We start from the raw sequence: 12,954 nt of genomic DNA on the forward strand, positions 1-12,954 counted from the left end.
GAAAACTCTTAGGGATATTATAGCTAAATTTCAGAACTAATTCCAGTTCAAGGATGGAATATAGCAAGCAGCTAAAAAGAGACCATTCAAATACATGTGTCTACAGTCAAGATCATTTAAGATCTAGCAGCTACTGAGTTAAAGTAAAAGGAGGGGCTAGAATAGAATATTCCAGAAGGTTTAGGAACTAGGATTACAACCAAGAATAAACTATCCAGCAAAACTGAGTATACTCCTTCTGGGGGAAAATGGATATTTAATGAAAAAGATTTATAAATATTTCTGATAAAAAGATCAGAGCTGAATAGAAAATCTGACATTCCAACACATACTCAGGAGAAGCATAAAAGGTAAACAAGAAAGAAAAATCATGAAGGACCTTTAATAAATGAAACATTTTACATTTCTGAGAAGATACATGTAACTTCTAACTTTATCTTTATTAGGGCTATTGGAAGGATTCTACATAAAGAAAGGGCATGGGAGTTAGTTAATTGTTTGATAATCTCAAAAAAGATAATGGGCAAGAAAGAGGAATAACCTGGGAAAAGGAAGAAGGAAGAAGAATGGGGAAATTATTTTATATAAAAGACATGCACAAGGAAAGAGCTTTTACAGTAGAGGGAAAATAGGGGTGGGCACACAATGCTTGAACCTGAGTCATCTGAAGTCACACACACACACACACACACACACACACACACACAAACTCAGTCGAGTAAAGAACTCTTAACTCACCCAACAGGAAATAGGAAGGGAAGAGGTGAAGAGAAAGGTAAGGGCAGATCAAGGGAGGAAAGTCAGAAGCAAAACAGACTTTTGAGGAAGTGCAGGGTAAAAAGGAGAGAAAAACTTAAAAAGAAGTAAATAGGATAAAGGAAAATGTAGTTATCACAACTATAAATTAAGTGAGATGAGCTCACCCATAAAAGGGAAATGTATAACAGATTAGAAACTACAATCCAATAATATGTTATTTACAAGAGACACACTTGAAACAGAAAGACACAAACAGTATTAAAAGAAGGGACAGGAGCAGAATTGATTAAGCTTCACCTGAGGTAAAAGAAGACAGGGGAAGCAAACATGATCTCAGAAAAGTTTTTTTTTATAAAGACCTCATTTCTCAAATCCATAGGAAATGAAGTCAAATTCATAAAAATAAGAACTATTCCCAAGTGAAGAATAGTCAAAAGTCTTTTCTGTCCAAAGGCATTCAGAGTTGTGGCGGTAAAGAAATGAAAAATCGAGGAAACGCTTATCAGCCAGGAGACGGCTGAACCAGCTTTGGCATATGATTATAATGGTGTACTCTAGTGTTATAAGACATGATGTGCAGGATGGTTTGAGAAAAATCTAGGAGGACCTCGAACTGATGGAGAATCAGGAGAACATAGTCCCAGCAATACTGTACAGATCTGTGAAATCTGTGAATGACGATGATCCAAGACAATTCCAAAGGACTTGTGATGAAAAATGTCAGCCACCTTCAGAGAGAAAACAGATGAGCTCCAAGTACAGATGGAGGCGTCCCTTTTTAAACTTTCTTTCTGCAAACATTTGGAAGCTTTGATGTGCTGGGGTGGGCGTGTGTCCCCCTCCATCCCCCCCATTGGCAGGCTGGCCCTTGAGATTCTCAGCTTGCTTGTTGGAGCTTACATTCTACTGGCATAAACAGTGGGAATGGCAGACACCTTCATACCCCAGAGAAGCACAGGCGGAAGACTTTATTTAGTGAGGGGAGGATTAGATGCTCACAACCAAATGCTTCATGAACTCACTTGGTGAAGAAGTTGCTTTGCTTTAGTCTCTTCATTTATTGTGAAAACAGCAAAAGGCTCAGGGCCTGGAATCCCATGGACTGTGACCTTGTGCGTCTCCAGACTTTTTCTCTCTTCCGTGCTGAACATCTGTCAGATAGAACATAGAATATATATATATATATATATATAAATATATATATAGTTTGTGTAGTAATTCAGATTCTTTTCTACTCTAAATAACTTAGACAATTTCCAGGTAATGCTTACAATGACTCATCATTAGAATGCATGGCACATTCTTCCAACAGCATGTTTTTTAAATCCACTGAAATGAAAACACTCAGAAGTGAGTATCTTAAATGCTGGTCTCCGGGCAGGCATGGCCTTTTATTCTTATTCCAGAAGGTGGCTTCCTTCCTCAAGTCCCTTTTGTCCTGATTCATCTTATTTATTTATTCATTCAATTATTCAAAAAACATCTATTGAGTGTCTACTCTGTACAGGATGGCAGCTAAGTGGTACAGTGTAGAGAGCGCCAGGCCGGGAGTCTGGAAGATTTTATCTTCCTGAGTTCAAACCCAGCCTCTAACACTTACTGGCTATGTGACCCTGGGCAAGTCATTTAACCCTGTTGGTCTCCATTCCCTCATCTATAAAATGGACTAGTGAAGGGATTGGCAAAAACACTCCAGTATTCTTGCCAAGAAAACCTGAAATGGGGTCCTAGTTAGACAGGATCAAAAACTGACCCAACAAGCACAAATGGACGGCGAGCACAGTGCTAGTTACTGAAGGAGAGCCAATCTCTCTTAGAAGCGTGTTCTCCCCTCGTGTGCTCATGATCTCAGGCACAGAGAGAGGTCAGCCCAGCCCAGGCTTCAGCCTTCCTTTTGGCTATTTAGATGCAGCTGCCCAAAAGCATCTCCAGCCCAGTGTCTGGTCAACCGACGCCTGTCCTGGCTGCACCCTCTTCCTCGTCCCACGCCAAGGGGCTGCGGGGAGCCATGAGCCCTGGAACAGCCTGCGTAGGGGAGCAGCTCCGGCGTGGAAGCCTGCGGGCATCTCCTGCCTCATGCAGGTCCCACACTGGAGGGGACGTCACCCAGCAGGCTTCCCACAGGGGGTCAGTCCTTGTGTGTCCAGGCCTCGGCTGCGCCTTCCACAACAGTGCTTGAGGCGGGTGCCTGAGGCACGCTTATTCCCCCTTTACAGAGAAGAGGCTGGGCGAGGGCCGGCAGTGGGCACTGGAGCCCCCTCTTTAGAAAGGAAAGCAAGGAGGGACAGAAGGACCCCGAGGAGGAGCTGCCCCAGTGGACACGAGAAAAGGGGCCTCGTCTGCCAGCAGCCTCGGCGAGGTCCCGGATCCTTTCTAGCGCGACTCCTCGAGGTCCAGCCGTGCCTTCTGTGTGGAGATGGAGGCCCCGAGGCTAGTCGCCAGGTGGCTGCCCATCCCCAGCGCGGGAGGGTGCAGGGAATAGAGCGGCGGCTGGGCCTGGCCTTAGGAAGACCCGAGTCCAAAACAGGCCTTGGACCCTTTCTAGCTGGGTGACCCGGGCAAGTCACTAGACCTTCGTTTGCCTCAGTTTCCTCACTTGTCAAACAAGGATCACATTGTCATCTCCCTTGTAGGGTTCTTGTGAAGGTCTAAGGAGAGAATCGCCATGAGAGGGCCCGGAGCAAGGACTCTAACTGCTAGCTGTGACGGGGATGGCTTTTAGAAGACGCCGTGTGGCTCGGGAAAGAGCCGTGCGTGCGTGTGTGCGTGCAGGGGCCTCTGGGAGAGATGCCGAAGCGCTCCAACACACCAGTGAGCGCGCAGCACTCACAGCCTGACTTAGTTACCAGAGATGCCGCCACGCCGCCGCTCGAGTTCTCCTCCATCCTCCTGCTGTTGAGGAACAAGCTGGAGATTTCCAAGACTTCGTTATGCAGGTTTCTCAGCTGAAGATGCCGATATCCTAAAACAACACACAATGGGGGAAAACGAGTCCTCCAGACATTCATTCCTGTCTGGAGCCAACTTTCCCAAAGCAGGAACCCCAAAGGAACTGGGGAAGGCCTTGGTTCTGGTTAGCCCTGCAGAGAGGCCTTTTTGCTGGGTGTAAGTGTAGCCATTCAGGGACTATCTAGTGCCACGCAGGAGGATTAATTAGCCTTTGTTACCGAAAGGAATTAATATGCCTTCAAAAATTCTTAATATTCTCAAAGAAAAAATTAAAAAGTGGAAAAAATTTAAAAAGTGCTTTAAAGGCCGACAGGTCATTTAAGGTTCCCATTTTCCAGAATGAACAACAACACAAATTCCTTCCTACTCCAACAGCTTTAATAGCATTAACTGCCTCCCACCCCGCAAAGCCATCCTTTTGAATCCTGTATGCTGAACTTCCTTGGAGTTCTGCAGGAAGGGTGTCTGGTCTTCTGTGCCCACTCACACAAGAGCCCAGATGGGACCAGGCCAGCCCGTGCCTCGGCTTTGTTGTCTGGGGCTGCTCCTGGGTCTCTACCTGCAGTTATTGCTAGCCTCCAATCCCACGTCCAGCACTGGCCGGACTTTCGGGAGGCATTTAACGACTCTCGCTCAGGTCCCACCACCCTTATGGGGAGCGGAAGGGGCTCTGCTTGGAGGGGGAGAGCTCCATCCTGCCCTCCCGCTCTCCCCCCACCCCGGCACATTTGCAAAGTCTGTTGCAGAGTCAGAAAGGCCACCCGCTACAAAAGATATTGCAAATCTATCTATCACCCTTGACTTGGAGGTGTGCTCAGTGGATGCTTAAGCAAACGGACTGTCTTCTACCTCTTTTTAAAGCCTTTAGCGGAATGATTCTTTGAGCCGTTACAGCTGAACTGTTGTTTTCAACAACTGCAAAGCGAAGAAACAGGAGATCTTCCAAATAAGCTCGGAAGAGAAACTGCTCATTCCACATGGGATTCAGAGTATTCCGATGAATGGGTTTCGTGCGGAAGTGGCAGCTATCCAGCGGCATTCCCAGGACGTCGACTTCAATGCACGGACTGCCCGTGCTGTTTCCAGGACAGACGTTCTGACCGGAGACGATCTGAGTAAAGAGAAGGATCCGAGTTAGGAAGGATTGGAGGGACCCCAAACAAAGCCTGCCCTCGGAGTCCGCATTTGAGCTCCTCCTCGGGGGTTTGTCGAGGCTTCATCTGATTCCCCTGGTGGGATCCCATCCGTTCCCTCCCCAGGCTGTACGCTGTGGGGTCTCGAGTGTCCTGGAACTGGGTCTGGTGTAACTGGAAAAAAAATCAGTCTTTGGGGGTTCCTACAGCCTCCCCCAAGTATAGTCTGGGAAGTCTCCACATTGAGCTCATGCCGAGGTAGATTTGAGTCAAAAGGTCCCCAGAACCCCTACAAGCCCCCAGGGGTAACAAACAAGGATCACCAAGAGCCCGGCCTTTCAGGAGGCACACAGTTTGCACAATTCTCTTTCCTAGCCAGAGAATTCTACTCGCTATCAGGGTGCTCAAATCCTCTTTGGAAGAAAACACGATGGACCAAAGTCCTAGGACGAGAAGATTCCCTTAAAGGCTTTAAGAGGATGTTAAAATTCTAACTTGTATTAACAGGACTACGTACAGTTAAAGAATAGAGCGCAGGGGCCACGCTTTCCAGATCTCTTTCCAACGGAGAAAACTGCTGGTACAGAGCACAGTTCTTGTCCCACAGGATGGGGGGCTTCAGGACATAACCACATCCACCATTCGCCTCAAACATGGCCGCGTTTAAATGTAAGGGGAGATCTACAAGGGAAAAAAGGAAGTCCCTGATGAAAGAGCGCAGAAGGCCGCCGCTCGTCTCCCCTCGGCGCATGTGCCCGCCACTGCCGGGCAGGCCCCGAGCTGCCGGGGTCTAGCCGTGGCCGGTGGCGGAGACTCACTTCACGTGGCCAGCGATAACCTTTTTGTGGAAGCAAATGAGTGATGCGGGATGCGGCAGCTTTGTCTTCTGCATGATTGCTTCTGAGATGAAAAACAAGAAAGCAGCAAGCAGCGCGCGGAGCAACGCTTTGGGTCCCTGTCAAGTACCTCCCCGTTTTTTGCCTACGGTGGAAGTGTTACTTAATCCTGCAACATCCTGAATTGTAGGAAAGAATAACTGGTTTTCTTATTGCCTTCAAGTTAATTTTAAGTTAACTTCTACTAGCAGGCCCAATATTGCATATAAAGAACATTTTTCTTTAAAGACAACATATCAGACTGTATGTTATGATCCACAAAAACCCCTAATCTACTTAGAAGTCAGCTAGGTACTGACTGGCCCGGTGGATAGAATGCTGGGATTACCATCAGGAAGACCCGAGTTCAAAATGCAGCTCTCGAGACTGAATGGCTGTGTGACCCTGGGCAAGACACTTAACTTGTCTGCCTCAGTTTCCTCATTGGTAAAATAGGGATAATCATAGCACTTACTTTCTAGAGTTGTGAGAACTTAGAATATTTGAAAAGCACGTGGCACAGGACCTGGTACACCGTGAGCACTCTATAACTATTAGATGTTTACTGTTGTTCTTATTAGGCAGCGGGCTGGATGAACCAGTGGGCCTGCAATCAGGAAGACATGACTTCAAATCTGACCTCCAACTCCTACTAGCTGGGTGACCCTGGACAATTCACTTACCTTCTGTGTGCCTTGATCCTCTGTAAAAGGAAATGGTAGACCACACCCGTGTTTTTGCCAAAGTACTGGCATAGGATCATGAAAAGTCAGACATCACTCAACAAGAACAGAATTATCTGTTGCTTTTATTGTCATATTTAATTTCATAGTTGCTGTCCTAACTACCTTTCTTACTCCAGACATTTAATTACACAGATAATCCAATGTATGATGTTTCATATGTACCATTAAAATAGATCTAATAAAAAGTCAGATGACAACTAGATTTGAGCCCAGGACCTCCGGTCTCTAGTCCTGGCTCTCCATCCACTAAGCCACCCAGCTGCCCCCGGTTAAGATTTTAAGAAGAGGTGCAATCACACGAACTCCACAGTCCCCTCAGTCACCAGCGTCTGGCATTCTTGTGGCTTCCCTTGGGCTTCGATGGCCCGTTTGGTTATTCTTTCGTGATTATTGAGCCTCTCACAGACTTAAATGCTTCAGGTTTGTCTGTGTCAATGGATGAGCGTCGAGCTGGTGCTAACTTTCATGAGGCAAGCTGGGGAAGTACGCTGCCAAGTGGAACACTGTCTCCCCCCCGGCCCCCCCTTAACACCGGGATGCCACCATTGCCTTTAATGATGATGATTCTGGGTTCCTCAGCTAAAAAAAGGGGATAATACAAGGAAGCCCCTCTCCGGCTAGTAAGAGACATTTGAGGCAATGGAGGTAATAAAGCCTTTATAAAGCTTCCCTAAACTACTAGGATTATCACAATAAGAGCTAACAGTTATAAAGTACTTTAGATTCATTATTTCTGTGATCCCCACAAATCCCCAGGAGGTGGGGGCTACCATCATTGACTCTACTTTATAGAGGAGGAAACTGTCACCTCATTTTTAAAAAATCCTTACCTTCGGTCCTAGAAACACTTCCATGTATTGACTTCAAGGCAGAACAGTGGTAAGGGTCAGACAATGGGGGTTAAGTGACTTGCCCAGGGTCATACAGCTGGGAAGTGTCTGAGGCTAGGTTTGAACCCAGGACCTCCCGTCTCTAGGCCTGACTCTCCATCCACTGAGCTACAGCTGCCCCCTTACGCCCAGTTTTGCAGGACATGAGGGACCGTGTGAAGTGGAGGTGTGGAGGGGGAGTGAGGGGAAGCCCAGGAGGCACGGACCACGGACCTGAGCCCGCGGCTCATTCCAGGCTCTCGTGTTCTCTGCTTTCCGTCATTCACACACGAGTCCCGGAAGCCCCCGAAGCCTTACCGTCGGTTTGGTAGTTGAGCGCCACCAGCTGGATGCCGTGCAGCCAGAACAGGAGCGGGCTGGGGTTGGAAGAGTCGATGCGCGTGGCGGCCGGGTAGGTGCGGAGTAGCTGGCAGGCGGTGTGCCGGATCAGCTTCTGGGAGTAGCGGCGGCACAGGCGCTTGGCTGCGTTCTCGTTCAGGGAGGAGATGTGGTAACACTTCGGGGTCCGAATGAGCGCGCTGAGGGACGGCGGGCTGTTGAGCGCCCCCGCTTCTTCCCAGGGCTGCCGCATGCCGTCCCCGGCACCTGCCCCCAACAATCAGAAGCACACGCTTTAGACACGCCTCCGTTCTGAGGACGAGAGGGAGTTCACGCTTCCTAAAGGGACGCACGGGGCTCCCCCAGGGCCCAGAAAGTGCAAGTCCCGGAGGGGGACTCGGAGGCCCACCAGGGACATGGAGCATCTCCCTTCTTTCTGCTAGGCCTCCCTGGAGGCGGGGAAAGGCGGTGAGGATCTGAGAGGGTCCTAGAGCGAAGGGCAGGGATCGTGGAGACCGGGGGGGGGGGGGGGGGGGGGGAGGGGGGGGATAGACGGACAGAGCCCCTCTCCAGAGGGCAGAGACCCCTTTCAAAGGGCAGGGAAGGATGCTCGGGGCCTGGGGAAGGCGGTAAGGGCCCCGAAGGGTCTTTTTCAATCTAAGGAGGACCACCGTTCAGTCAGCTCACTCAGGAGGAAGGTTTGTGCAAGTATGAAGTCTCCAGGGGTTCCCCAAATCTCTAGCCTTGGTGCTAAGCCAAATCGACCTCGCCCAGAAACCCCGCGGCTCCATTGATCCCAGAAACACGCAGGGTGAACGGGGTCCAGCCAGAAAGCTGAGGCCCGAGTGCCCAAGAGGGACAGGAAGTGCGCAGTGCCATGCGCTTGCTCTTGGCCTTCTCGGATGATTGTAGGCCTTGCACATGGAGAGGCTGTGGCCGAACGATACATTTGGATAGCTCATCCCAGGGATAGGTGGGGGCCACTGCACAGCTTCCTCTTCCCCCGCCCGTTGGGCTGGGCTCTGAGGGGACCTGGTCCAGGCTCCCCCGGCTCCCTTTCACAGGCCCAGCTGGCCCATCAGACGCACCTACTATAGTGAGGACGACAGCCCTGCCTACAGGACAAAATCAAGGCCACTCCCAGACCCGCACAGAGGAGCTTCCTTTTAACCCCAGTGAGTTGCATCTACAAGTTTCCTGTCATGGTGCGGCAGTGACCTGGGGATTCGGGAGTGTGAGCGTCGGGAGGATGTCCTAAACTGGAAAGATGGAGCCACAGCCGTGCTGGATTTGGAAAGACATCATTCAGGGGCCACGATTTTATATATATGGGGGCGGGGGGGGGGCAGGCAACGACTACTCATGAAATTCACTGGGGGAGGCAGGGAGCAGAAAGGGAGGGAAGAAGAGCTCATGCTCTTAAGAAATATCAGAATTTTCAAAGTATTAAAGTAAGACAATGGAGCAAAATCCTCTAAAAAAAAGGACCACAAATTGCTTATAAGGAATAGGAAAGGAGAAATGAAAAAAGATTGTGTTCTCTTCCATGGGAATAAGCCAGTTGGTAAAAAGGGATAGTGATGTGGTGCCGTGGACAGAGTGGCCTGGAAACTCATCTTTCCGAGTTAGCTGTGACCTTGGGCAAGCCCCTTCACCCTGTTTGCCTCAGTTTTCTCATCTGTAAAATGAGCTAGAGAAGGAAATGGCAAACCATTCTAGTCTCTTTGCCAAGAAAACCCCAAATGAAGAGTCAGACATGATCAAACAACAACAAAACAAAACAACAAAAGAACAAGAGGAAAAGTATTAGCAGTACAGATACAAATGAACTAAGTCTAGGGACTTGCTGAGGAAAGAAAAATGGAGGTCATAAGGTAAAGGAGGACTTTGGTGTTACAGTACAAGTAATTATGCTGACAAAAAAGAATGTTCCTTTTACTTTCTGAAACAATTTTTTTACTTTGGAAGGAAATTTAGAATAATTCTAACAAGTTATAAGAAATTGAATAACCAAACATGTAAGGAAGTTGGTTTTTTTTAACCAAATGGCACGAAATGCCTAGCATTTAGGTTTTTTTCCTCTGAAACATTTAAACATTTGTTTGTTTGAAATAAACTCTGAAGAAACTGTCCAATTTAGACAAAATCTGGCATGTTACTAAAAAGTATCAAAATACAACTTAAAGTCTACTTATTGGTTAATTTGCTGTCAAATGAAAATAATGGACAATAAAAGTTTTCAAATTGACAAAGCTTGGGGGATTACATGAAATGAGGATTATAATTCATAGAACTGCTAAGGTTTTCTTTAAACAAGTATTTTTCTGATATTCTTTTCAGCAAAAACTGCTAAAACATCTCTGCCAAATTATCATGATTCTCAAGAAACTAAAACCATAAAATTATGTTCTTTGCAATATCAGTATTATTTTCCTTTTTTTTTGCTTATTATCTACCCAAGCAACATGAACATTCATTACAAAAAACAATTTAAACATTCAAGTGAAGATTACCAACAGGAAAACATTTGATCCATCCAATCAATATACAGAATCAAGTAAAGATATTGGTAAAAAGTTGACTTTACTTTTTCCAGATGTTTTGGCATATGCAGCTGTCTCCCCAGGGCTTAATCTGCCCGGATTGTTGCCAAAAATGGACTTCCTGCTTTTCCTTTCTTTTCCTCTGCTAGAGCCAGATGGGTTTAAAGTTGACAGTCCTGTTCCCATAAAATTAAAATAAATAAGCCAAAAACTGCAAGCAAAGGAACTCAACATTTTCCATCACTACTAATGTTTATTTTAAGTAACTATTACTCCCTTGTAATATGTGTAAAGCCTGCTGACATTTAATTTTTTAGCAACCTTAATAACAGTATTGATGCCAATTACAAAATAGCTTTTGCCATGATTTAAAAAAAATTGAAAGGAACTGCATGGTGATTATAGAATGGCCACAAATAATGTTTACGTTAATATCAAAATAATGTACTGACAATAGTCTAATAGAGAAAAGAAATACAGATAACTTTTATTTGGGGGATTATTACCCAATGAATGGATTGTTTTATGTTACTTTTCACACTCCCCCACCTCTTTTTGGCATAATCAATAGACTCAGAAGACCCTTGACTGGCCTGGAAACAAATTAGAATCTCCTCTATAGTACATTTGACGAGTGGTCATACAACCTTCGTTTGATGATATCCATTGTGGAGGACCCCAAAACCTCAGGGTTGGGGTGAGGGATAGCCCATTCTACTTTTGGACAGCTCTAATTATTAAGAAGTTTTTCCTTATACTGAGCATAAAATTGCTTCTTTGCAGCTTCCACTCATTTTCCCTAATTCTATCCTTTGGGTCTAGAACAAATCAAATTCCTTTCTTCAAATGAAATCATCTCTCTTCCTAGTGCCCTACCACCCCAATCTTTTCTTAGTCAGGTTAAACACACCTGGTTTAAACACACACAGTTCCTAGTTATTTGAGGTGACTTAGGGAAGATCTTTGCCCCCAAAATAGCTCCATTAAGGTTCCATCACTGGAAATCTATTCCTTAAAATTAAATCTCTTCAATTGGTCCTCTTTTAAGACAAAAATGTCTTAGAGCAATACACTTGGGAGTACCATTAATTCCTCAATGTGAATGAGTTTGTTTTTGGTTTTGTTTTATTATGGCAAAACCTGAGGTGGGTTGTTTTTCCTTTGAGGACAGGGTTGTAAGGGGGGGCAGGGAAGGGATTATTGTATAAGCACCAAATAAATAGAAAGAGAAAAGGAAAGGAATGGGGGAAGTGGAATCTGATGAAACCAACCTTCTTTTCACAAAAGTTATAAGCAATTTACTTAGGGCCAAACTGATAATAAGTGGCAAATCTAGGATTTGAACCATCAATATTGGTTTTATTGGGATTAGTCTGTCAAAAATCCTTTTGTCACATTTCTTTACATCAGTGTGCTAGAAAATTTGTATATACTAACATAGAAGGTCTTATACTTAAGATCCCATTTATTAAATGCTTACTAAGGCTGCTAGAAAGGAGGTGTCTTTTTATCATAATACTTGTGCTTAAAGGTCACCTTTCCTGAAAGAGAAAACTTTTCTAGAAGATGGTACAAATGACATTTCACTGAATTCTCTAATTAAGGTGAAAATTTTTTTGTGAGTTACTTTGTATAACAGATTCCCTAAAACTATGTGAATATCAAATTTTTGTGAACCAAATCTTATTTTCCTGCCAACTTGTTTATAAATTTAGAGACAACCTACAGGAAAAGTTTTGGCTTTGTTATAATGGAAATACAACTGAAAAAAAGAATAGACTGGATTAGAGCACATGTTAAAAGAAAAGTATGGATTTTAGAAAAAATATTACTAATAACATTCTAATACATTAAATAAGGAGCAAAGCAACTTTAGAATGCCCAAGAAATCATTTTTGATCACAGGTGTGGCTACCTGGGTAAGCCACAAGGGGTTATCACTGATTCACACTTCCTCTTTGAATTCAAAGCCACCCATCTCTTTTCTGCAAACTCAATTGCTGAAATGTCCTTAAATTTGCCAAGAGCATACAGCTATCCTCCTCAGTTTGACGGGGTCTCTTCATTTAAGACTGGCATTTCACCGGCCCTGTCTCCTACAAAAGTCCATGGCCAAGGCTGCAAGGGTGACTGCAGTCTCTTGGCGGCTGGAGTTACCCATCTGTCCAGCTCCGATACCCGTGTGCTGTAAACCTTAAAATTCCTTAGACTTATAAATGTTGGAAATTTCACCATTGGGAAATTTCATACTTGGAAAATTTCTTACTGATAGTCTATTGGAATGTGAACCCCATTGGCATGGGAGGTTCCTCCTCCTCCCTTCTTAAGATTACTTTAGGACAGAAACCTTTTGCTGAACAATGGAAAGGACTTTGACCTAGGCTTAAGCATAGAACAGGAATTTCTTTGAGTCATGATTGATTTTAGAATTGATACAATGGAGATACTTGGAATCAATCTCCACCCTACTCAGTCCTAACAGGATTGAGGAAGGGCTGCAGCATAGATCAAAATTTAATTATTCCAATCTCTACCCTACTCAGGTTAACAGGATTTAGGAAGGGCTGTAGCAAAGGATCAAAGATTTAATTATTTGAAAATATGACCTTCAACAGACATGTGCAAAGCCAGAGACCTCTGGGCGGTCCTGGGTTAAGCTAGAGCCTCCATTGGCACAGGGAAATTGATGGACAGTGATTGGTAGATGTGAGGACTGAGGGGAGGGAACTTGGATGGTTTCC

The 12,954-nt window shown here is 45.3% G+C and overlaps 1 protein-coding gene across 3 annotated transcripts in view; it reads right to left on the reverse strand.

Moving 5' to 3' along the window:
* The window catches only part of PLCE1 (phospholipase C epsilon 1), a 336,545-nt gene that overhangs the window by 19,196 nt on the left and 304,395 nt on the right, over positions 1–12,954 (reverse strand). For all 3 annotated transcript variants that reach the window (XM_056802299.1, XM_056802305.1, XM_016433427.2), the window contains exons 23-28: positions 10,258–10,389; positions 7,650–7,937; positions 5,359–5,522; positions 4,558–4,819; positions 3,606–3,721; positions 1,782–1,910 (exon numbers count right to left, since the gene is read on the reverse strand). In XM_056802299.1, the coding sequence (XP_056658277.1) occupies positions 1,782–1,910; positions 3,606–3,721; positions 4,558–4,819; positions 5,359–5,522; positions 7,650–7,937; positions 10,258–10,389 (1,091 nt within the window). The remainder of the gene's footprint in view (positions 1–1,781; positions 1,911–3,605; positions 3,722–4,557; positions 4,820–5,358; positions 5,523–7,649; positions 7,938–10,257; positions 10,390–12,954) is intronic.

Source organism: Monodelphis domestica, chromosome 1 (assembly GCF_027887165.1).
Source record: "Monodelphis domestica isolate mMonDom1 chromosome 1, mMonDom1.pri, whole genome shotgun sequence".
In the NCBI taxonomy this organism is placed as follows: domain Eukaryota; kingdom Metazoa; phylum Chordata; class Mammalia; order Didelphimorphia; family Didelphidae; genus Monodelphis; species Monodelphis domestica.